Source organism: Onychomys torridus, chromosome 7, assembly GCF_903995425.1.
Source record: "Onychomys torridus chromosome 7, mOncTor1.1, whole genome shotgun sequence".
NCBI classification, from domain to species: domain Eukaryota; kingdom Metazoa; phylum Chordata; class Mammalia; order Rodentia; family Cricetidae; genus Onychomys; species Onychomys torridus.
Window position 1 is genome coordinate 91,640,558 of NC_050449.1, and position 25,927 is coordinate 91,666,484.

The 25,927-nt window shown below is 41.6% G+C and overlaps 1 protein-coding gene across 2 annotated transcripts in view; it reads left to right on the plus strand.

Annotated features, from left to right (window-relative positions):
* Positions 1-1,112: 1,112 nt before the first annotated feature.
* Positions 1,113-25,927, plus strand: part of LOC118587883 (fas apoptotic inhibitory molecule 1) — a 29,290-nt gene continuing 4,475 nt past the window's right edge. Inside the window, exons 1-4 of one of the 2 annotated variants that reach the window (XM_036194030.1) lie at positions 1,113-1,263; positions 6,223-6,279; positions 7,316-7,448; positions 7,772-8,000. In XM_036194030.1, coding sequence (XP_036049923.1) covers positions 6,236-6,279; positions 7,316-7,448; positions 7,772-8,000 — 406 coding nt within the window. In that variant the 5' untranslated portion in view covers positions 1,113-1,263; positions 6,223-6,235. The remainder of the gene's footprint in view (positions 1,264-6,222; positions 6,280-7,315; positions 7,449-7,771; positions 8,001-25,927) is intronic. The other variant, XM_036194031.1, reaches the window with a different exon arrangement.

A 25,927-nucleotide genomic window follows, 5' to 3' on the forward strand; every position in this document is an offset into this window, starting at 1 on the left:
CATTTGTATTTTTTTAAACATTTATTGTCATGTCAAGCAGAATTTTCAAAATACTAGGTAGACTAATGTTCTTTAATGTTGTGCATATTCTACCAAAAACTTCTGCTTCACTTAAGTCATATTACTTTAATTTTCAAAACAAAGTTTAGCTATAAAACTCAGGATAGCCTGGTAAGAGCTCTGATGTGCCACCATGCCCGGCCGGACAAACTTTTTTTTTTTTTTTTAAATCTCTGAATTCATTTGTTCCCTTTACTTTATGAGATTTATTTGTAGATTCTATCTGAGACTACTCAATTGTTTGCCTGAGCTTTTACAATAGCATTGGGTTGCATTAGAGATAATATAGTGGCTGTGTGTGTGTGTGTGTGTGTGTGTGTGTGTGTGTGTGTGTGTGTAGTAGCCAGGCGGTGGTGGTGCACGCCTCTAATCTCAGCACTTGAGAGGTAGAGGCAGGCGGATCTCTCTAAGTTCGAGGCCAGCCTGGTCTATAGAGTAGGTTCCAGGACAGTCAGGGTAACATAGACAACCCAGGACTTCACCCAAGATAGCTAAGTGCCCTATCATTGAGCTCTACCCCCAGCCCCCAAGGTTTGGCTGTTAGGAAATGAAATTGAAGCGTCTCACTAAAAGAAAGACTATGAAATTTCCCTACAACAGGGAGATGTGCCAAGCAAAAATCTCTGGGCTAAGTGTAAGTTTTGGCAACCAAACGTCATCTGCGGTTGTGCAGAGATGAACACAGAAGTGTTCCAGAGGCTGGACTCTTCCACCTAAAATGATCGTTCGTATTACAGGGAATGGAAGGCCAGCTGGGTGGTGGGAACAAAGGGTGTCAGCAGAGGAGCTGCCGAACCAGGAGGTGCGGGTTCGGTTATCCCTGAGGCTACAAGTAGAGGGCTGCTAACACCGCAGTACCCTAAGAGGCTGCCACCGGCAGGGCCTCGAGGCAGCAGCGGCGCCGCAGGGCGTACAGCTGGGCGCACAGCAGGAGCGGGATTGGCTCCTTCTTGGAGGATAGGCGGGGCCTCGGGAGGCGGACACCGGGAATTGGCTCTCGCACGGTAGGTGGGTGGGGCCTCGGGGGAGGGGTCGCACATGCGCAGGCTCAGTTGGGCAGTGGGCGGGTGTCTCGCTGAGCCCGGAAGGCAGTAGGAGGCTGAGATCCCGGCATGTGGGTGCAGGAGCCGGGCGGGCGCGGCGGTGGAAGCTAGCTGCTGACTGCACTGTGGAATCGGGAGCCGGTGGCCGTGCGCCGGGCAGGTGAGCGCGGAAGGCGGCGCTGGCGGCTCGGGAGGGCGCTTCCTGCTCCGCTGGGCCGTGCGGGCTCCGAGGTGTGCGGCGCCCAGGCCTCGGGCGGCAGACAACGAGCCACAGTGGGCTCAGGGCAGGAGGCCTCGGAGGACCTGGGTGCGAGGCAGCTGGGCCGGTCAATGCGGACGCCCCGCAGCTCCCGACCCTCAGGTGCCTCGGTGCAACGTTCGCGGCGCAATTCGAGGTCCTCCGGCTTCGGACCGGTCAGAGTCCAGGTGCAGCAGCAGACGCATCCTGCGCGGCCTTGGCCGAAATACCCAGGAGGGATGTGAACCGAGCACACACACCTCCCGGGGATTGGGGGAGGCCGAGCTAATCCTGCTGTAGGTACTCAGTGGACCGGAGCTCTTGGGAGCAACCCGCTGCAGCATCCTTACTGGCTCTGTCTAGTTCCTTCGTGCAGGTTGGCACTGGAGGAACATTTACTTCTGATCTGCCCTAGTATTGCAATATGCTGCTTAATGCAGGAGCCTGTTATCTTCCAGCGGCCAGAGTGGGATTCTGTAAGTCTCTTCCTAGAATTCTGTAGTTTCTCTTGCAAAGGCTGACTTGGAAACCTTTCTCAGGTATGGAATGAATTGGCTCAATGAAACCCAGCGAAATCACACTTTACTCAAGGTGGAAGATGGTGGGACAGGCAACGTGAGTTGTTTAGCTGTTTAACTGATCTCAGGTGGCATTTAATCTGTCACCTGTAACAGCATGTAAACACAAGAGTATGGAAATCCTCTGCATTGTAACTAATGCTTATGTAAATATCACTGTGGGCGGTGTTAGTTACTGCCTGGTGAAGTCATCATAATTACATCAGTACCCTTTCTGAAACACTGAATGGATATTTGGAAATACAATTTCTAGTAAAATCATCTCCACGGAGTCTGAGTACTTAGCAGGCCGTTAGTCATTTGGGGATTGTTGCCTGCTTTGTAAGGTTTCGTGCTAAAAGCAGACCCGTGTAGGTCGTGATGTGGCATAGGACAGAGTGGTGGCAGTACGGTCTGACTTTAGGTCAGAACGCAGGCATGGAACAAAGTGGGAATGGAAAGGCTTAATGTGAATTATGTTGACCACAGCCGGGTGGTTTAAGACAAGCAAACAAAAACAACCGTTGGGCCAATAGAGCAACTCCAGTGAACTGTAAAAAAAAAAATTACTCATTTTACATACCAACCACAGATCCCCTTCTCATCCCTCCTTCTGCTCCCCCTTTCCTGCCCTCAACGCCCCCCCCCCTCCATCCCCTCCTCCAAAAGGGTAAGTCTTCCCTTCAGGGACAGCAAAGCCTGGTACATTCAGTTGAGCCTGGACCAAGCCCCTCCCCCTGCCTCAAGGATGGGCAAAGGTAGGACCATAGGTAATGGGATCCAGAAAGCCAGCTCATGCACCAGGGGTAGATCCTGATCACACTGCCTGGGGACCCTCAAACAGACCAAGTTACACAACTGTCTCCCGTATGCAGAGGGCCTAGTCCGGTCCCATGCAGGTTCCATAGCTGTTGGTCTAAAGTTAGTGGGTTCCCACGAACTTGGTTCAGTTGTCTCTGTAGATTTTTCCATCATGATCTTAACCCCGACACCCCCCACCCCCACCCCATAGACTCCCTCTTTCCTCTCTTGCGCTGGACTCCCTGGGCTGGGCCTGGTGCTTGGCTCTGGATCTCTGCATCTGCTTCTATCAGTTACTACTCCAGTGAACGTTTAAAGTGCTGAACTTGAAATGAAATGTGTAAGATCACAGGTCACAAGACTAGTGGAACCCAAAGGCAGGACTTTTGCAGAGTTGTTTTGAACGTGTTCTTAAATGTTAATATGAAATTTGTTGATGCGGATTGCAATCCTAGATGGGATCTTGTGGAAAAATGTTCTTACACCCAGTGTCCTCTGTGGCCTTGTTGGAAAGTTGAACAGATGGTAAGAACCTAGGAATAGTGGTGGGAGTGTCTCTTAAAAGGGTGTCTTATTACTTTGGTTTCCCCACAATGAGCGAAAGAGTCTAGAGGAGGTGAGCTCACTGCGTTTTGTTGTGACTTTTCTTTCGGAAATTGTATGACTGGGTTGTGACAAGGTCTAATCCTTTCATAGAAGGCACTTTTAAGTTTCTCTCTCCTTGAAAATGTCATAGAATTCAATGCTTCAAAACCTTTCAGAAGCCACAAATGCTATTAAAAGGTCCTACAGTTTTCTAAAAAGGAGTCTTAAGTCTTTGGGGGAGGGGGTGGAGAAATGACAGTGGCTAGGAGGACCTCCTGCTATTGCTGGAGACCAGAGTTCCAGGACCACCCGTGCCTCCAGGCCGGGGAGATCTGCTGTTCCCCTATGGCCTTTTTGGGCACCTGTTCTCCCTCTCTCTCTCTTTCTCTCTCTCTCTCTCTCTCTCTCTCTCTCTCTCTCTCTCTCTCTCTCTCTCTCTCTCTCTCACACACACACACACACACACACACACACACACACTTAAAAATAATAAAACAAAAAGGTTTTAAGTTTGTTTGCTTAAAAACAGTGGATAGTACGGAAAATGGAAACGCTGCTAACTTGCATTAAAGTGGCCTTTTGCTTATTTGACTGTATCTATAGAAAAAAAACATAGAAATTAGTTTTGTATTGATTTGTGAATCTGTGTTCTGCCAATTTGCTATACACAAATATAAATAGAATTTGTCAGGCAGTTGCTTATTCTGACCATTTTATATAATTTTCTCCTAAGTTGTGCATTCTAAATTATTGGAGGGTAAAAAATCACTGATTCTTTGTGTGTGTGTGTGTGTGTGTGTGTGTGTGTGTGTGTGTGTGTGTGGTTTTTCCAGACAGGGTTTTATCTATGTAGCCTTGGCTGTCCTAGAACTCACTTTTGTAGACCAGGTTGGCTTCAAACTCACCGAGATCCACCTCCCCCTCCCTCCTTAGTGCTGGTATTAAAGACGTGTGCCACACTGGCAGGCCTAAAATCACTAATTTCTAAATATCGGTGAATAATTGTTACATGTATGAATGTCTGTTGATAGTTTAGAATGGTTTTTAAAGATAAAATGTAATCTTGGTTTGTTTTTTAATTAAGAATTTTTTTATTCATTTCACATACCAACCACAGATCCCCCCATCCCTCCTCCCGCTCCCCCCTAGCCCACTCCCCAGTCCCTCATAATCTTGGTTTTTAACTTTCCTTTCAACTCACTGTGGAAGACTCACTGGGTCTTTTATTTATATATTTGTTTTTTTTAGATAGGATCTCTCTACATAGCCCTGGCTGTCCTGGAACTCACTCTGTAGATCAGGCTGACCTCAAACTCACAGAGATCTGCCTGCCTCTGCCTCCGCTCCCAAATACTGGGATCAAAGGTGTGTGCCACCACACCCAGTGAGCCAGTGTCTTTTATACTTGGGTCGGAAGGGGTGTCATAACCAGGGTGATCCCGTGCATCATCTTTTTAAAAAAATATTTTAAAATTCTGTGTGTATGTATGTGGAGGGTATGTGCATGCATTTGAGAGTGCACGCAGGGTCTTGAAGAAGGATTCAGAGCCTCCTAGTGCTGGAGTTACAGGTGGTTGTGAGCTGCCTGACCTGGGTGGTAGGAACAGAACTAGTGTTTTCTGAAAGAGCAGTACATCTTCGTAACCAGTGAGCCATCTCTCTAGCCCCCCAGGCTTTATTTAGTGCATCTTAGTAATACTTGGAGCTCTTTATAATCCAGAATACATCAACACTTTCAGGTGTGAGTGGTGAACTTCCTAGAACACTCTGAAAGTTGTGTAGCAAAATTTTAGTGACATCCCTTCCTTCTCTCTGATTTACAGAGAATGCCTCCAGCAGTTATCCTACACCACTGGGTGCATTCCATCGCTGTGCAGAGAAACCTTCCTTCTCTGACATCTTTGAAAACAGTTTGTGGCTCCTGACTTTTTCCAGCAGAAGGGCTTGACAGTCTCCCATTGTCAGCAAAGGGAGAGCACCTTAGGACATCGGGGCGTGTGGTGGGGGAAGGCACTCATTGGGGAGAGTGTTAGGACTGGAGTAGGCCTTGGGAGCAAACCACAGCCAAAGTTATGACAGCTTTGCAGGAGCGGCTGTTCACCTTAGCTTTCTCAGACACGCCTCCTGTGCATGTTAGCATATGTTGCTTCTGAGTAGTTCCTTAGCACCGCAGCCTTCTGCCTGTTGTGTCTGCTGCGCATGTGAGCGTAGGCGCACTTCCGGCTTGTGAACCTTAACTGACACTACAGCAGTGCCCTCTTACCTGGCACTGGTCTCTGCTTCCAGCTGAGACTCTGCTGGTGAACTGAACGAGTCCTGTAACTGTGGACTTCCTGGCTTCAGAAAATGAGTGGATAAACTTTGCTCCCACACAACAGGCCAGCATATCCCTAGCTACTTCTCACAAATTCACAATTTCTTTGGAGCTATGTTAACCTTCTAAAATATACTATAAAGATTGGATTTTAAATCTCACCCTGAAGATTGATGCCACCATCCTCTTTGCTTTGGTGTTTTACTTATTCACTGGGGGAAAGCTGTTTATCTTATGTTTGATGTGCTCCCTGAAGCATTCTCTCAAACCCATGGGGCCTCCCGTGCTCCAGGCTGAGACACCTGGGAGTGGGAGGGTACCTCCGGTCCTGCTGCTCTAATGTGATATAATATTCAAGATAAACTAGACTTTATTCTCCTGTTTTAACAAACTATTTTTAAGCAATTATAAATACTTAACATAGAAAAGTGGCCAGTCTGTGTGCTCAAACTCTGAAAACAAAAGACTGCCCCTCTATTGTGCATGTAGCTTCATCGGAACATGCAGGCAACTTCTAAAAGGATTGCAAAGTTTAAAAAACCCTTTGTAGCTGTCTTTGTTGCTTCCAACCTCTCTCTGCTGCATTTCTGCTTTTCTCTTTCCTGGCTGCTAATTGGATTGCAGACTGTTGCTAACCATGGCATCTGGAGATGACAGTCCTATCTTTGAAGACGATGAAAGGTAAATGTCTTGTTTTGCAACCAAACTGGCCTTTGAAGATTCTAGGATTGCTAGGATAGGTCCATAGGAGAGTTCTGTGTCCGTTGGAGACACAGTCTGTGCCATTGCAGAATGCAGGCTCTGCTGTCTGACTCAGAGGAGGGTAGTGAATTACCTGTGTGGATGTGGCCACCGTAAATGTGGCGTCGTCTTCCACCGATTCTCAGCACAGATGTCTTGACAACCGCTTGAAAATGATTGACAGCATGCAGAGTAAGAGATTAAAACAAGCCAAGAAGGAAATACAGGGAGAACAGTGTTGGATTCAGAGTCCTTGGTTAAAGCCCGCTCCTCCTGCCACTTGTTAACATTGTGACCGTGGCTAAAACCGTAGTGGCTCTGTACTTCCTCTACAGAGTAAGGGCTGACAGCATCCGTATCCCAGAGAAGCGTCTGTGATTTAGCGACTGGTCAGTTGCAGTCAGCTGTGACCCTCATATGCAGTACATGTTACTTCTTACAGCTTATAATCTATGTCAGTGTCAAATTCTTCCACGATAGTTTCTGAATAACACATCAGAACACCTCTTTTTTTCTTTTTTCTTTTCCTTGTTAAAACAAATCCCTAGGCACTGGTTCTGAAAGAATTCTTGTTTGGGATTGATTTAATCTAAACAAGGAAAAACCCCAAATCTCTGAACATTTTTTGTGGAGATGGTCATAAAGTAGAGACTTTTACTGACCTTCCCATGTACTAGAGCAGCCTAGCCCAGAGTGCTGTCGGAGATTAACTGTTACAGTCTTAATCTTATTAGTATTAAGGTGACTTTGGGATTACTAGACTATACCTGTGCATGGTTGTCTCTTGAGGGAAGAGCCAGTGAGAGAGAGAAAATAGTTATATGTGCTGTGAGTAGGACATCAAGAAATATCATATCACTTAATTATTTTGTAATTTTAGGACCTTTGAAAATCTGGTATTTTCATGGTGGAAGAATTAATTAGTCATTCTCTTACTGTTTTGGCCCATTCTAATGGCTTTGTTTTATTCCTTTAGCCCTCTTTATAGCCTGGAAAAAATGACAGATCTTGTAGCTGTTTGGGATGTTGCATTAAGTGATGGAATCCACAAGATTGAATTTGAGCATGGGACCACATCAGGAAAACGAGTTGTGTACGTGGATGGGAAGGTAGGGAAACGTGTGTGCCTTTGTAAAACATGACAGTGAAGCTTGGTTTTGTCAGTGTAGCTTCTTAAAAAGTAAAGCTTTTGTTTTGTTTTCTGGCTGGTTGTTTTTTCACTTATATAGAGCAATCTAATAGTCATTACAGAATATGCAGATGTTAACATCTAATGACTAATCACAGAATGACTACTTTGTGGAACCTTGACATGAAATAATGAAAATATAAATAGTACTGCCATTTGGACAGTCTGAAATTTTATATTATTTTAAAAATTAACTACTAATTTTTCTGTTTGTGTTTATTAAACTCTTATATAACCATCTAGGAAGAGATAAGAAAAGAGTGGATGTTCAAACTGGTGGGGAAAGAAACCTTCTATGTCGGAGCTGCAAAGACCAAAGCCACCATAAACATAGATGCTGTCAGTGGCTTTGCGTATGAGTACACTCTGGAAATCGATGGGAAAAGCCTCAAGAAGTACATGGAGAACAGATCAAAGACCACCAACACCTGGGTACTGAAGCTGGATGGCGAGGACTTGAGAGTTGTTTTGGGTGAGTCAGGCTGTTTCAGAACCTTTGGCTTTGGTGATGTCCTGCGCTGCAGACTTTTGTGGGCGCTTTCGTTGGAGAGGAAATGGGAGCCCAGCTGTACTTCTCCTTCCTGCAGGAGTGGGTATTCCTTTAGTCCACTGGGGTTTGTATATGGTGTCTTAATGCCAGGTTTGATAAGTTAGATTTGATGATTAAAATCCTGGGTTTAAGAAGTAATATTAATGCAAACATCGATTGTTTGGTATTTCTCTTTATAAATTAAAAGCAGTTAGAGATTTAAGATTCCTCATTAGGACAGAATTTTTGGCAGGTCACAGTAGGAGTAGGGTTCCCTTAGACCAGAGCCATCAAAGTCCAACTAAAAGGAGGCTTTTTAAGAAGTGACCTTTTGGGCTGGAGAGATGGCTCAGAGGTTAAGAGCACTGACTGCTCTTCCAGAGGTCCTGAGTTCAATTCCCAGCAACCACATGGTGGCTCACAACCATCTGTAACAAGATCTGGTGCCTTCTTCTGGCCTGCAGTCATACATGCTGTATACATGAATAAATAAATAAATCTTTAAAAAAAAAAAAAAAAAAAAAAAAAAAGAAGTGACCTTTTCACTCTTCTGGCGCCTGCATTTCTTCCTCATGTTACTAAGTGAAAATGGTTTAATAAATCATCTCAATTCATTTATTTGGGTTGTATTTACTAACTGCCTCTCAAAAGATAGTCTGTCTGCCAGGTATTGAGGGTACACAGACAAAAGGAACTGTGACCATGCCTTGGTGGTCCATGTTCTAATTGGATGCTAGCAAATTAGCAAATAGGGTTTTTGTTTGGATTTTTGTTTTTTAGATCAGAAATGTTTATCAACTAATAAATCACATTAAAAAAATAAAAGCCAGGCATGGTGGCTCATACCTGAAATCTCAGTACTTTAGAGATTGAGACAGGAGAACCAGAAGGTTGAGGCTAATCTAGGCTACAGAGTAAAACTGTCCTTTTAAAAAAGGGAAGTAAATAAAAGAACCCAAATTAATTACTTACTATAAAAGTCACTTTGGCTTCTGGTACTTCCTGTGGCCTGGGTTTTGCTGATTGAATGCCTGTGGTTTGTAAAATTCCTCTTCCATGTTTTCTGTAAAGTGGTAGCTAACTGAAGAATTGTCAGATTTAGATTTTATTGGATTTTCTTTCTGGCAAACCCAGTTTACAGTTTGCTTGGCCTTTTTTTTTTCCTTTCTCTTGAACATTGACAACTGTATTAGTCAGGGTTCCCTAGAGGAATAGATCTCTCTCTCTGTCTCTCTGTCTCTGTCTCTGTCTCTGTCTCTCTCTGTGTGTGTGTGTGTGTGTGTGTGTGTGTGTGTGTGTTTGTGTGTGTGTAGAAAGGAGATTTATCACATTGGCTTATATGCTATGGTCTGGGTATTCCAACAATGGTGGTCTCACACTGGAGAGGCTAAAAGCCTGGTTCATTCTGTGAATCTGATGCATTAGTAGTACCAACCTGTTAATGAAGAATTCTTGGAGACCCCACTGGTCTTCAGTCCACAGTGGAAGCCTGGGTCCTGGTATCAGTGAAGGATGATGCAGTAGCATCAGGGTAGATGCACTTACCTAGAATGAAGGCAAGCAGACAGGCAAAGCTTCCTCTTAGCCCTTTTCATCAGGGGCGCCACTGGGGGGTGCCATCCACATTTAGCATGGATCTTCCCACTTCCAATAACCCAAGCAAGAACATTACAGATGTGCCCAGTGGCTTAACTTCTAGTTGATTCCAGATCCAGATAAGTTGACAACCAGGATTAAACATTACAACAATTATTAATGCTTAACGCCTCGACCATTCACTCATCAGTTGTTGCCAAATTGTAATACTTGGATTCTTTTATTCTTTGCTTCCTATCTAGATGTTTGTTCAACTGGAAACTCCCAGTCACTACCCATTGGGTTGCAGAGACCTACATTTCATGTAGGAAGTGCAGGGTAGCTGTGTTATTCCCTCTAGTCTCCAGCCTTCAAACTACTGAATTGTCTACAGTTTTAAATCATTATTAATACAGAGATAGAAACACTTTGCTTCACTTTAGTACATTGCAGTCCTCACTTTCATTAAGGCTTAAAATGTCTCTTTTTGGGAGAGGAGAATTTGTGTACAAGTGTGTTTGTTTTGAGACTGGGTCTTGCTCCATCTCTGCCGGCCTGATGCTCACTACCACCCAGGCTGGTTTAAACTTTTGTTAATACTTCTGCCTCTGCCTCCCAAGTGCTTGGATTATAGGTGTGAATCACAAAAATGTACTGTTTTGAACCACAGGCTCCTCAGAGTGCCTCCTGAGTCCTTCTGGCATATTCCTAGTGGGCTTTGGCGACTTCCTTCAGATTTGGCATAATGGATGTTTCAAGCTGTTTTGAATATTTTTGCCTAGAATTGGATATTGGATAAAAATGTATTTCAAGAGCATAATCTTACCAAGTACTGCGTGTTCTTTCATCATATTCCAATTTTCAGTGAGCAGAACAAGGAAATTAGGTTGGTGGGTGGGTGGGTGGTGGATGGGTGGGTGGGTGGGTGGGTGGTGGGTGGGTGGGTAGTGGGTGGGTGGTGGGTGGGTGGACAGATATAAAAGATAGAGAATGAGGGGATGGTAGGAGGAGAGAGGAGAGAAGGAACGCAGAAAAGATAGGGACAGACCTTTCTTTTCTGTTTTTTTGAGATGGGGTCTCTCTGTGGAGCGCTGGTTAGTCTGGAACTTGATATGTATACCAGGCTGGACTTGAACTCACAGATCTGCCTGCCTCTGAGAGATCTTTCTTTGAAGGTGTCTTCTGAGTTCATATTGATACTTGCAGGTCAAATTGAGGAGTATATGTTTTGTTTAATCTTATCTAACACCTGTATCTCCCTTTGTCCACACCTAGAATCTTCCTTCTCAAGGACATACAGGATGACAGAATTACAATATCACATAACTACTTATTTGCTTTTGCTAAATTGATGATATGTATGATAATATGTATGCTACCACCATGACTATAATTACCAAAGACTTCTAGATTGTTTTTGCACCATCCTCAGTGTGTGGTACTCACATGGTCAGGATGTATACTGTGCTCTGCCCTCCTCCTGTCAACCCACACTTACATGTAGATTAAGTCATTATGTTGCGCCTTCTGTCTGGCCACTGTGATTGCCTGCCTGAATCTTTTTTCTGTTAACACTTAAGAAGGGCTCAAGGGAACAGTATTTTGAGTTCTTGTATTCTGATAGCCTTTGGTTTTTTGTTATTGTTGTTTATTTCTTTTGGGGTGTGGGGGGGCGGCAGGGGGGACTTGAAAGTCAGTTTCACTATCTAATATTCTCAGTTTACATTTTCTTTCAAGAATCTTAGGTAGTATGGTTTGGATTTGAAATGTCACAGACAGCTCATGTGTTTGAATCCAGTTGCTTGGTCCCCAGTTGGTGGCCCCATTTGGGGAGGCTATGAATCCTACTGGGCAAAGGGTCTGGCTGGCCCATGTATGTCTACAGGGGCCAAGTTTGAGGATACTAGGCCAACCGGCTTTCTGCTGAACTCTCTGCTTCCTGGCCCACCAAAGTACAACACAGTAGTTCCCACTCCTGCTACAGAGCAGCCCAGCCATGCTTCCCCTGCTCAAGCATCCAGAATAACCCTCTCCTCTGGTAAGGTGTTTCTGCCAGATCAAGAGAAGAGCAAGCAACACAGACATGGCTTCCTCCTCAGGAAGTGTTGAGAACACTGAGCCTTTAACCACTCTGCTTGTTCTTACCTGGGCACCCAAAAAGAGTTTATCCCTTTCTTTGAAGGAAGGCCAGTACTTTTACTAGAATAGAAAAATCCTATGTTGTGTGAATGATCAGTTTCAATTGATTTTCTCATGAATGTGATGAGTCTTTTCAGTATATAGTCAAAAAATTTGGAAGATAATCCTTTTAATAATCTGTGTCCATTATTCAAAATTGCCCTCTTTACATTCTCTTCATATTTGAATAATATTTTTATATACAGTTCTTACTTATGTTTCCAGGCTTTTCTGTTGACTTTCTCTTTTTTCTTTCTTCCTTGCTTCCTTGCTTCCTTCCTTGCTTCCTTCCTTCCTTCCTTCCTTCCTTCCTTTTGTTCTATCTATCTATCTATCTATCTATCTATCTATCTATCTAGGTTTTTCATGACAGGGTTTCTTTGTGTAGCCCTCCCTCGCTGTCCTGGAACTCACTCTGTAGACCAGGCTGGCCTCAAGCTCATAGAGATCTGCCCACCTCTGTCTCCTGAGTGCTGGGATTAAAAGTATGCACTACTGCTACCACTGGCTCTGGCATTTTCTTTTCTTGTGGGGAGGAAGGGAGGGAGGCAGGGAGAGAGGGAGGGAGGGAGGGGAGAGAGAGAGAGAGAGAGAGAGAGAGAGAGAGAGAGAGAGAGAGAGAACAATTCTTTTTTCTTCTTTATATTGAGATTTTTCTATTCATTTTACATATCAACCACAGATTCCCCTGTCCTCCCTCCTTTCACTCCCCAGCCTCACTCCCAACCCACCCCCCATTCCCACCTCCTCAAAGGCAAGATCTCCTCTGGGGAATCAGTAGAGCCTGGTACGTTCAGTTGAGACAGGTCCAGTCCCCTCCTCCCTGCACCAAGACTGAGTAAAGTGTCTCAGCATAGGCACTAGGTTCCATAAAGCTGGCTCATGCACTAAGGACAGGTCCTGGTCTCACTGCCTGGGGACCCCTAAACAGTTCAAGCTAAACAACTGTCTCACTTATCTAGAGGGCCTAGTCTAGTTCCATGGGGGTTCCTCAGCTATTGGTTCACAGTCCATGTGTTTCCACTAGTTTGGCTATTTGTCCCTGTGCTTTTTCCAATCATGGTCTCGATACCTCTTGCTCATATGATCCCTTCTCTCTCTCATCAATTGGACTCCTGGAGCTCTGCCTGGGGCTTGGCTGTGGATCTCTGCATCTGCTTCCATGAGTCACTGGATGAGGGTTTCTATCTTGACAGTTAGGGTGTTCGGCCATCTGATCACCAGGGTAGGTCAGCTCAGGTACCCTCTCGACCACTGCCAGTAGTCTATAGTGGAGTCATCTTTGTGGATTCCTGGGGATCTCTCTAGCACTCTGATTCTTCCTATTCCCATGGTTTCTTCATTTATCGTGGTATCTCTTTCCTTGTTCTCCCACTCTGTTCCTGATCCAAGCTAGGATCTCCCCTAAGCTCTCTTCCCCCCCCCCCCGACTCTGGCCCTCCATTTACCCCCAACCCCAACCCCAGTTTGCTCATGTAGATCTCATCCATTTCTCCGTTGATGGGCGATCCCTGTGTCTTTCCTAGGGTTCTCTTTACTAGCTAGACTCCCTGGAGCTGTGAGTTGCAGTCTGGTTATCCTTTGCTTTACATCTAGTATCCACTTATGAGTGAGTACATGCTTGTCTTTCTAAGTCTGGGTTACCTTACTCAGGATCATATTTTCTAGTTCTATCCATTTGCCTGTAAATTTCATGCTGTCATTGTTTTTCTCTGCTGAGTAGTACTCCATTGTGTATATGTACCGTGTTTTCTTTATCCATTCTTCAGTTGAGGGGCATCTAGGTTGTTTCCAGGTTCTGGCTATTACAAATAATGCTGCTATGAACATAGTTGAGCATGTGTCCTTGTGGTATGATTGAGCATTCCTGGGGTATATGCCCAAGAGTGGTATAACTGGGTCTTGAAGGAGATTGATTCCCAATTTTCTGAGAAAGTGCCATACTGATTTCCAAAGTGGCTGTACCAGTTTGCCTTCCCACCAACAGTGGAGGAGTGTTCCTCTTGCTCCACATCCTCTCCAACATAAGCTGTCTTCACTGTTTTTGATCTTAGTCATTCTGACAGGTATAAGATAGTATCTCACAGTTGTTTTGATTTGCATTTCCCTGATGACTAAGGATGTAGAGCAATTCCTTAAATGTCTTTCAGCCGTTTGAGATTCTGTTGAGAATTCTCTGTTTAGCTCTATAGCCCATTTTTAAATTGGACTGTTGGTTATTTTGATAACTCAATTTCTTGAGTTCTTTATATATTCTGGATATCAGCCTTCTGTCAGATGTGAGGTTGGTGAAGGTCTTTTCCCATCCTGTAATCTGTCACTTTGTCTTGTTGACCATGTCCTTTGCTCTACAAAAGCTTCTCAGTTTCAACAGGTCCCATTGATTGATTGTTTCTCCCAGTGTCTGTGCTACTGGTGTTATATTTAGAAAGTGATCTCCCGTGCCAATGCGTTCAAGACTACTTCCACTTTCTCTTCTGTCAGGTTCAGAGTAACTGGATTTATGTTGAGATCTTTGATCCACTTGGACTTAAGTTTTATGCACGGTGACAGATATGGATCTATTTGCAGCCTTCTACACATTGATATCCAGTTATGCCAGCACCATTTGTTGAAGATGCTTTCTTTTTTCCATTGTACAGTTTTGGCTTCTTTGTCAAAAATTAGGTGTTCATACATATGCGGATTAATGTCAGGGTCTTTAGTTCGGTTCCATTTATGTACATGTTGGTTTTTATGTAAGTACCAAGCTGTTTTTATTACTGTAGCTCTATAGTAGAGCTTGAGGTCAGGGATTGTGATGCCTCCAGAGGTTGTTTTATAGTACAGGATTCTTTTGGCTATCCTGGGTTTTTTGTTTTTCCTTATGAAGTTGAGTATTATTCTTTCCAGATCTGTGAAGAATTGTGTTGGGATTTTGATGGGGATTGCATTGAATCTGATATCTTCTTCTATTTCTTTTTTCAGGGACTTAATGTTCGTGTCATACAGGTCCTTCACTTGCTTAGTTAGAGTTACCCCAAGGTATTTTATATTATTTGTGGCTATTGTAAAGGGTGATGTTTGTCTGATTTCTTTCTCAGCCTGTTTGTCATTTGTATATAGGAGGGATACTGATTTTTTTTGAGTTAATCTTGTATCCTGCCACATTACTGAAGGTGTTTATCAGCTGTAAAAGTTCCTTGGTTGAATTTTTGGGCTTACTTATGTATACTATCATGTCATCTGCAAATAGTGAAAGCTTGACTTCTTCCTTTCCAATTTGTGTCCCCTTGATCTCCTTTTGTTGTCTTATTGCTCTAGCTAGAACTTCAAGTACTATATTGAATAAATATGGGGAGAGCGGGCAGCCTTGTCTTGTTCCTGATTTTAGTGGAATCTCTTTGAGTTTCTCTCCATTTACTTTGATGTTGGCTGTTGGCTTGCTGTGAATTGCCTTTATTATGTTTCGGTATGTTCCCTGTATTTCTGATCTCTCCAAGACCTTTATTATGAAGGAGTGTTGGATTTTGTCAAAGGCCTTTTCAGCATCTAATAAAATGATCACGTGGGGTTTTTTCTTTCAGTTTGTTTATGTGGTGTATTACATTGACAGACTTTTGTATGTTAAACCAACCTTGCATCTCTGGGATGAAGCCTACTTGATCATGGTGAATAATTGTTTTGATGTGTTCTTGGAGTCTGTTTGCCAATATTTTATTGAGTATTTTTGTATCAATGTTCATGAGGGAGATTGGTCAGTAATTCTCTTTCTTTGTTACATCTTTGTTTGGCTTGGGAATCAGAGTAACTGTAGCCTCATAGAAGGAGTTTGGTAACGTTCCTTCTGTTTCTATTGTGTTGAACAATTTAAAGAGTATTGGTATTAACTCTTCTCTGAAGATTTGCTAGAATTCTGCATTGAAACCATCTGGTCCTGGGCTTTTTTTTGGTTGGGAGACTTTTAATGACTGATTCTATTTCCTTAGGGGTTATTGGTCTATTTAAATAGTTCATGTGGTCTTGATTTAACTTAGGTATGTGGTACCTATCCAGAAAATTGTCCATTTCTTTTAGACTTTCCAATTTTGTGGAGTACAAGTCTTTGAAGTATAACCTGATGATTCTCTGGATTTCCTCATTGTCAGTTGTTATGTCCCCCTTTTCATTTCTGATTTTGCTAATTTGGATTTCTCTCTCTCTCTCTCTCTCTCTCTCTCTCTCTCTCTCTCTCTCTCTCTCTCTCTGCCTTTTGGTTAGTCTGGATAAGGGCTTGTCTATCTTGTTGATTTTCTCAAAGAACTATTTCTTTGTTTCATTGATTCTTTGTATTCTCTTTGTTTCTATTTTATTGATTTCAGCTCTCAATTTGATTATTTCCTGGTGTCTATTCCTCCTTGGTGAGTTTGCTTCTTGTTCTAGAGCTTTCAGGTGTGCTGTTAAGTCACTAGTGTGAGATTTCTCCAACTTCTTTTCTTTTGGGGGGGCGGGGGTTGAGACAGGGTTTGTCTGTGTAGTTTTGTGCCTTTCCTGGAACTTGCTTGGTAGCCCAGGCTGGCCTCGAACTCACAAAGATCCGCCTGCCTCTGCCTCCTGAGTGCTGGGATTAAAGGCGTGCGCCACCACCGCCTGGCATCTCCAACTTCTTTATGTGGGCATTTAGTGCTATGAATTTTCCTCTTAGCACTGCTTTCATAGTGTCCCATAAGTTTTGGTATGTTGTACATTCATTTTCATTGAATTCTAGGAAATCTTTAATTTCTTTATTTATTCATTGACCCATTGGTGATTCAATTGGGCATTATTCATTTTCCATGAGATTGTAGGCTTTCTGTAATTTTTGTTGTTGTTGAAATCTAACTTTAAGCCATGGCAATCTGATAAGATACAGGAAGTTATTTCAGTTTTTTTTTTTTTATCTGTTGATATTTGCTTTGTGACCAAGCATGTGGTCGATTTTGGAGAAGGTTCCATGCGTTGCTGAGAAGAAGGTATATTGTTTTGTGTTAGGGTGGAATATTCTGTAGATATCTATTAAATCCATTTGAGTCATAATGTCTGTTAGTTTCCTTACTTTGTTAAGTTTCTGTCTGGCAGACCTGTCCTTGGTGAGATTGGGGTGTTGAAGTCTCCCACTACTAATGTATGGGGATTGATGTGTGATTTAAGTTTTAGAAGAGTTTCTTTTACAAATGTAGGTGCCTTTGTATTTGGGGCATAAATATTCAGAATTGAGACTTCATCCTGTTGGATTTTCCCTATGATAAATATGTAATGTCCTTTCTAATCTCTTTTGATTGCTTTTAGTTTGAAGTCTATTTTATTAGATATTAGGATAGCTACACCAGCTTGCTTCTTAAATCCATTTGATTAGAAAGTCTTTTCCCAGCCTTTTATTTTGAGGTAGTGTCTGTCTTTGAAGTTGAGGTGTGTTTCTTGTATGCAGCAAAAGGATGGATCTTGTTTTCATATCCATTCTGTTAGCCTGTGCCTTTTTATAGGTGAATTGAGACCATTGATATTAATGGATATTAATGACCAGTGATTGTTAATTCCTGTTATTTTTTGGTGGTAGTGTTTTATGTTTCCCTTTTTTGGTATTTATTGGTGTGGAACTATCTATTGCCTATGTTTTCATGGGTGCATCTAACTTCCTTAGGTTGGATTTTTCCTTCTAGTGCTTTGTGTAGGGCTGGATTTGTGGAAAGATAATGTTTAAATCTGGTTTTATCATGGAATATTTTGTTTACTCTGCCTATGTTGATTGAGAGTTTTGCTGGGTATAATAATCCAGGTTGGCATTCCTGGTCTCTTAGTGTCTGCATAATGTCTGTCCAGGGGCTTTTCTTTTCTTTTCTTTTGTCTTTCTTTCTTTCTTTCTTTCTTTCTTTCTTTCTTTCTTTCTTTCTTTCTTATCTATCTATCTATCTATCTATCTATCTTGCTTTTCAAGACAGGATTTATTTTGTAGCCCTGGCTGTCTTGAAACTCACTCTGTAGACTCGGCTGGCCTCGAGCTCATAGAGATCTGCCCACTTCTGCCTCCTGTGTGCTGGGATTAAAGGTGTACACTACCACCACCACTTGGCCTGGAATTCTCTTTTCTTGGGGGGGGCAGAGAGAAAGAGAGAGAGAGAGAGAGAGAGAGAGAGAGAGAGAGAGAGAAGATGAATTCCTACACAGTAAAATAAGAAACACAGAGCTAAATATAGGGGTGAAAGCCATAGCGATCAGAGAAATAGTGATAGCCATCAGCTAACCTTACTCACCATGTCACCATAGCTTCCTTCGAGAGAAGCAGCTTCTTCCTGTCTAACCTGTGCCTTTATTGCCTTGCTGTTCTAACTTCTCATTGGCTCTTAGCCCAACTACCTTACTTCCTCGTCACTGCCTGTCTGTGTAGACCTCCAGGTCTCTATGGTTGGTACTGGGATTAAAGGCGTGTGTCACCATGCCTGGCTGTGTCCTTGACCACATACAGACTCTGCTTGCCATGTGATCAGATTAAGGGTGTGTGCTACCACAGCCTGGCTTTGGTTTATGGTACCACTTGAGCGATGGTGCCATATTTTCCTGGCCTCAGAGGATGCCTGTTGCTAAAGCCGCAACCACACTTGTCTTGGCAAGGATCAGTAGTCCTTTGTTTTGTCCATTTTGGATAGTGTACTGTCAGTAGTTGATTCAAGGGCACTTTGTTGCCCAGAGGCTAACTTTTGCCACAGTGAAAGTTAACTCCATATGCAGTTTTTTCTTCAATGCCCAGATCTTCTCTGAAATAGAGTGGTGCTGCCAGGAGCCGATGTTTCACAGTTGTTAAAAAAAAAAAAAAAAAAAAAAAAAAAAAATCTAAGTTACTAAAACATTTTAAATGTCATATTCTGTAGATCTCTGAAGGATTTGAAGATGACCTGTCTATCTAAAATATATCTCTGCTTAACCTTGAAAACATACCTAATATGACTACAAGTTCGATTATAATGTCTAACTACTAACTTTCATTTCTTTATATCCTAATAGTTAGTAATAATAACATTTAAGGATTAGCAAATTGTATTATACTGTTAAATGAACTGTATAAGTACAATATCTTGAACAAGATTAGAAATATACATACAGCATTTTCTAACAATATCAATCTCAATATATATAATTTTTATGCAATATATAAAAATCCAATCCAATGTAAGGTATTTAAAACTAGTAATTGTCTTTTAGAAGTAGATTCAATAATCTACCTTTTTATCTACATCATACCTATATCCTCTCTTTACTTTTTAGAGTAGATTCAATAATCTACCCTCTATTCCATCATTTCTATTTATCTTTTTTTTCCAAACAAGAACCTTAAATCTAATTTCCTTTGTTTAGCCTTTTTCCTAGCCATTATCAACAACTTGTTATCAACCCTCCTAAACAGTGAAAATTATCCCAAACCCAAAACCCATAGAAAGACCAAAAATCACCTGTCCCATCCCACCTCTTTGGGAATATGGGTGTCGTGTCCTTAAAATTGCTTCCTACTGGTTGTGGGTGTAGGCATCTGTAGGGGATTCTGAAAAGAAAATATTTGGGTTAATTGTCAAATTCTAGGAAAGGTAGCTATATCATTTATTTTTGAGTAGTCTGTGAAACTGGATCATCTCAGCTAGCCATTTGAAATTGTTCTGATCAGTTTGTAATCCAAAGCTGATCTTTGGGTGATGTTTGTTAGCTTAGTGTTATTATTATTGTCCAGGTGGAATCGTTGTTGTGGGGCCCCATCATCTTTCTGGAGACTTCAAATTCCATGTTAGGCCTGGTTGTTATTCCCTTCAGAAAACTGATAGAGACTCCAACACAAAAACATGTATAGGCAGTTAAAGGAAGCCTTTTTTCTAGAATTTGTACTCTATATGACCATTAATATCATAACAAAAGTTTAATATATATTAATGTTATAAATTTTGATATAAATTTATACCTTAAGAAAAGTTTAAAGAATCAAAATAGAACCAAAGAATGAGATTAGTGGCAACAGAATAGTCCCTTAATTTTTTCATTTTCTTCTGTCCCATATCAGAAGATGGCTCTTTCTTCTGGCATAATACAGAGATTTTGCATTTTCCTTTTAACAACATGCTTGGGTTTAAAGGAGAAAGCAATTCTCCAACTCCAAAGCCAGCTTTAATTTTTAATTGAATTGGGACTGTAAAAAGACCATTTGTGTAAAGTGTCTATAGAGAAGAGCAGAAACAAACATGTAGGAAGACTTATGAAAATTTTTGTTTGTTTGTTTCGTTTTGTTTTTCAAGACAGAGTTTCTCTGTGTAGCTTTGGAGCCTGCCCTGGAACTCACTCTGTAGATGAGGCTGGCCTCGAACTCACAGAGATCCACCTGCCTCTGCCTCCCGAGTGCTGGGATTAAAGGCGTGTGCCACCACCACCTGGCGACTTAGGAATTTTATGTATGATATACCAATAGGCCAATTTACTCTTTTTCTTGGGACATTTTTTTCTAGATGGTTTGTCCTTTTTCTTCAGTTATCTCATTTGTCCAGTATTCTTCAGATTCCTTAGCCTTCATTCTTCTGAAAGACAAAAACAAAACCCTTTCCTCAAGACTAATTTTGGGGAGGTTTCCTTTTGGCAAATATCTGATTAAATGGAAAGCATTTGTTAGTGGTATAAGTTAGTTCAAATTGAATGGTCATGCTGGTTGAGAACTATCACCTCTTCTAATTAAGAGGTCTTTCTTGTTCAAATTGAACTTTTATCAGTTTTGATGGTATCCACAGCTTATCTTCTCCTGTAGAAACAAAAGCAAAACCTCGTTTGCTTTTGGGATATCTCCTGTTAATCTGTCCCAAAAAAATTATTGCAAGCTCTTTGCCAAGGTTCACTTTCTGCCCATAATTTTTCAATGTCCTCCTTAGTTAAAGGTATGACAATTTCTGCTGGGTCTATTCCTGCTAATTGACGAAATCTCATTTTTTTTTTTTTTTAAATCAAGTCAGAGGTTTTTTTCCACATAGTTTTTAATTTTTTACTCAGTTTTTTTGGTAAAAATACCCATTCCAATATAATATCTTCCCTCTGCATTAAAATTCCTGTAGGAGAATGCCTAGAAGGTAAAATAACCAAAATACAATCCAGCTTTGGATTTACATGATTCACGTGTCCTTTATGTACTTTCTTTTCTACCAAGGCCAATTCTTTCTCAGCTTCAGGTGATAATTCTCTTGGACTGTTTGTTTAAGTCCTTGTCATTTTCTAAGATTTTGAACAAATTACTCAGTTCATCATTTTTTACCCCAGCAATACTTCATAGATGGGAAATGTCTCCAAATCATCTTTGAAAGTCATTAAGAGTTTGTAATTACTCTCCTAATTTGCACCTTTTTGGGTATAATATTTTGTAGACCTATTTTATATCCTAAATAATAGAATCTTTTCTTTGTATCTTTTCAGGAGCAATTTGTAATCCCCAGCAAGGCAAAATTTTCTTTACTTCTTCAGACATTCTTTCTAAAGTATGTGCATTTGAGTCAGCTAGTAAAATATCATCCATATAATGATAAATTATAGATTTAGGAAATTTTTTACATAATATTCCAATGGCTATTTTACAAAATATTGGCACAGGGTTGGGCTATTCAGCATTCCCTGTGGGAGAATCATCCATTGATATCTCTTAACCAATTGAGAATTATTACAAGTAGACACCGTGAAGGCAGATTTTTCTGTCATTTTCATGTAAGGGTATTGAAAAGAAACAGTCTTTTAAATAGATAAGTATAAGAGGCCACCCATTAGGCAACAGAGTAAGCAAAGGAATTCCAGATTATAGAGAGCCCATTGGCTGAATTACTTTGTTAATTGCTCTAAGGTCTGTTACCATTCTCCATTTACCTAATTTCTTTTTTAATAACAAATACAGGAGAATTCCAAGGGCTGGTTGATTCTTCAATATGCTGAGCATTTAACTGTTCTTCTACCAGCTCTTCTAAAGCCTGGAGTTTCTCTGTTGTTAAAGGTCACTGATGAACCCAGACAGGCTTGTCTGTTAACCATTTTAAAGATAGAGCTGGTGGTGTCTTTGGAAGATCAGCAGTTGTTGTGCCCTGTTCTTGTATGATCTGGATGGCTGGTGACCACTCTTTAGAATAATATCTTCTAATATTAATGTTTCTCCAAGAAACGTGTTAGTTTATGATTTGTTTCTGAGATAGGAGGGATGTTAATCTGAGTATTCCATTGTTGTAATAAATCATGACCCCATAAGTTCTTAGCTACTTTAGCCACCTATGGCTTTAATTTTACCCTCTGTTCTTCTGGACCTATACATTCAAGCCATCTTGCACTCTGTTTCACTTGAGATTATGTTCCAATCCCTAACAGCTGAACATTTACTTCCTGAAGAGGCCAAGTTGGATGCCAAAATTCTGGTGCAATTGTCACATCCTTACCTATGTCTACTAAACCATCCAAGAAAACGTCATTTATTTGTATTTTCTATTTTGGTCTTTTATCATTTATAGAAGTTTGACAAAAAATTTGCTTTATGGTTTCTCCAGAATTTCCTGTTCTCTCTGCTACAGCTGTTCTACCACCCCGAGCAGCCTGGTTTATTACAGTAGGCATTTGGTTTTTTAATTGCTCTGAGTAGGGGTTTCTTCTATGATGGCTGAAAAGGTCTGAACTGAATTTGCTGTGGGGGCCTGCATGAGACTCCTCTAGGAGTTTCCCAAGGACAGAGGCAAAGGATTACTTTGTCTGTCCTTTGTTGATCTCCATTCGTTGGTCCAATGTTTACCCTTACCACACCTTCTGCATAATCTACAAGGGAGGGGCAGTCTTTTGCCAATTGTTTCTTCAATAAACATTCTTTTTAGGAACGCCCTGTTTATACTCCCTTTTCAAATGACCTTGTTTTCCATACCCAACACCTCTGACATTTTTCTGCAAAACTTTTGATGCTTCTCCTACCCACATATCATCATGTTCACGAGACTCAACATTAATTGTGTCCCTGATCCAATCCTCCATGGGTACAGATCTTGCCTTTAATGGCCTGGTTATTCTTTTGCATGCATTTGAGTTCTCAAAACCAAAAATTCAATTATTATCTGTCTAGCTTCTGAATCTGGTATCATTCTGTTTACTGCTGAAGACAGCCTTTGTAAGAAATCTGTGAAGGATTCTTTTGGGCACTGTATAGCTTGTGAATGATTCAGTTTTCTTTCTTGCTTCCTCGATTCTGTCCCATGCATTCATGGCTGCCACACAGCATAGAATTGAGGTTTGGTTATCATATAAACATTGCCTTTGTATTTCAGCATATTGGTCTTCTCCAAGAAGCTGATCCTGGGAAATTTCCACACCTCTAGCTCTACATTGATTTTCTATTGTCTTAGCCTCATCTTTAAACCAAGTGCACCACTGTAATTGTGCTCGGGTTCCAGGACAGCTGTTACTAATTCTTTCCAGTCCTGAGGAATAATTCTATTACAAGTTGACCATGAGTTTAACATTTACTTTACAAATGGAGAATGCATGCCATAGAATAGTATAGCTTCCCTAAATCTCCTTAAATTTAACATTTCAACTGGAGTCCAATTAGCTTGTACATGTTCTTGAGCAGGTAGTTCCTGTATAGCTACCAGATAAATTAAGTTTGGTTGTTTGAAAACAAGCTGTCTTTCTGTAACTGTATAATTCAGTCCTGAAATGAATTCACCTTTAAATTCTTCTATTCAAGTCTGAATTTCTCAATAATTCATTTTAATAGGTTTTTCTAAAGCTTTTATCTTGTCACTTAAATTGACCAACTTTTTTAATAGTAAAATAAGCATAATTAAACAAATATGTATAATTAATGTTACATACATCCCATCAACATTAATTTTCCTCTCATGTAATTGTTCCATTTCAGACTGACTAATGTGTCATCCAAAAGAGACCAATTGTCTTCCATTGTAAAGATATTTCCCATTTTTCAATGTGGGAAAAGTTTTGTCTTTTAACTAGTCTCTCCCTTTAAGATATCTGATATCTTAATTGACTTACCAAGTCTGCATAGAACAGAAGTCCGAGGGAATTTCAAAGCAGCTATCTAGCATGGTTGCAGAGAGAGAGAGAGAGAGAGAGAGACAGAGACAGAGACAGAGACAGAGAGACAGAGAGAGAGAGACAGAGAGAGAAAGAGAAAGCACTTATCTACCAGGAGAAGAAAACAAAGCTGAAAGCTACAGTCCAGCCTCATGTTCTGGCCTGAGCCCTTTCAGGTGTGAGCCAGGAGTCTGTAAACCCACAAGCAGTCTAGCTGCTTGCAGCTCCAGCCCCTTGTAGCTCTGGCCACAAGTAGGTACAGCTGTGTGTAGCCAGATTACTTGTAGCTCCATCTGGGCCTGGGGGCCTGTAACCTCTGGCCTGTATGGCCACCAACAGTTTTTTTTAAAGAATTCTTGCCATGTGGGCGCCAATTTTGTAGATGAATTTCTAAACAGTCTTTTTAAATAAGAAACACAGGGGCTGGAGAGATGGCTCAGCAGTTAAGAACACTGACTGTTCTTCCAAAGGTCCTGAGTTCAATTCCCAGCAACCACATGGTGCCTTACAACCACCCATAATGAGATCTGGCGCCCTCTTCTGGTCTGCAAGGACACATGCAGACAGAATACGATATAATAATAAATAAATTAATTAATTAAAAAACACAGAGCCAAATATAGGGGTGAAAGCCATAGTGATCAGAGAAATAGTGATAACCACCAGCTAACCTTACTCACCACATGCCATAGCTTCCTTCGAGAGAACCAGCTTCTTCCTGTCTAACCTGCACCTTTATTGTCTTGCTGTTCTGACTTCTCATTGGCTCTTAGCCCAGCCACCTCACTTCCTCATCACTGCCTGTCTGTACAGACCTCCAGGTCTCGTGTGTGTGTGCGCGCGCGCGCGCACGCTGTTTATATATCTTTTCATTTTCTTATGTCAGCATTTTTCTCACATCTGTATTGCTTGAGTTTCTTTTAAAAAAAATGTTTGAACTGGGGTATAGGGGTGCAGAGGCAGGTGCATCTCTGAATTCTAGGCCAGCCTAGTTTACAGAGTGAGATCCAGGACATCCAGAACTACACAGAGAAACCCTGTCTTGAAAAAAAATTGAGATTTTTCTTATTTTGTGTGTGTGGTATTTGGCTTCTATGTAAGTCTGTGGACCACATGCTTGCAGTACTTGCAGGGGTCAGAAGAGGGCAATGGATCCCCTGGAACTGGAGTTACAGTTGTGAGCAGCCACATAGGTGCCAGTAATCAAACCCAGATCAGTGCTCAGAACCATTGAGCCAACTCTCCAGCCCCCTCTCTTTTGTTCTTTTCTTTTAAAGATTTATGTATGTATGTATGTATTTATATATATGGTGTTCTGCCTTCCCATATCCCTGGAGGCCAGAAGAGGGCACCAGATCTCATTACAGATGGTTGTGAGCCACCATATGGTTTCTGGGAATTGAACTCAGAACCTCTAGAAGAGCAGTCGGTGCTCTTAACTCTGAGCCGTCTCTCCAGCCCCCATCCCTTTCGTTCTTGAGGTATACACTCTTGGTCTGTTTCCATTCTGGTGGAGAGCGGGAGCTCCCAGCCTTCTCCAGTGTGGCCACCTGGGCTTTGACTTCATAGCACCAGGTCAGCTGGTTACTACCAGCAGTTCCCAGTTTCAACTTGTTCCTTGACAGACATCTTTAAGGGATTATTCCTCTGGTCAAGGAGTTAAACATATCTTGGCTTCTAAGCTGAGTTGCTATTTTTGTTGAGTACAGTAAAATCGTTTTTCCTCAGAATTTATGAAGGTCTCACTCCCACAATCTATTATTCACTGTTTTGAATGAGTTTTGTGTCTGTGTGACTCTCATTTTTTTCTTACTGGAGCCTTTTATAATTTGTTTCATCCAACTTTCTGAATATCACCATGATGTGGTCAGGGATGTCGTGACTCACTGCGCCCATCACTTATTAATGGAAATTTTAGTTATGAAAGGGTTAGAGCAGTGGTTCTCAACCTATAGGTTGTGCCTCCTTTTGGAGGTCAAATACCAGATAATCTGGATGTCAGGTATTTACATTATAATTCATAACAGTAGCAAAATTAGTTATGAAGTAGC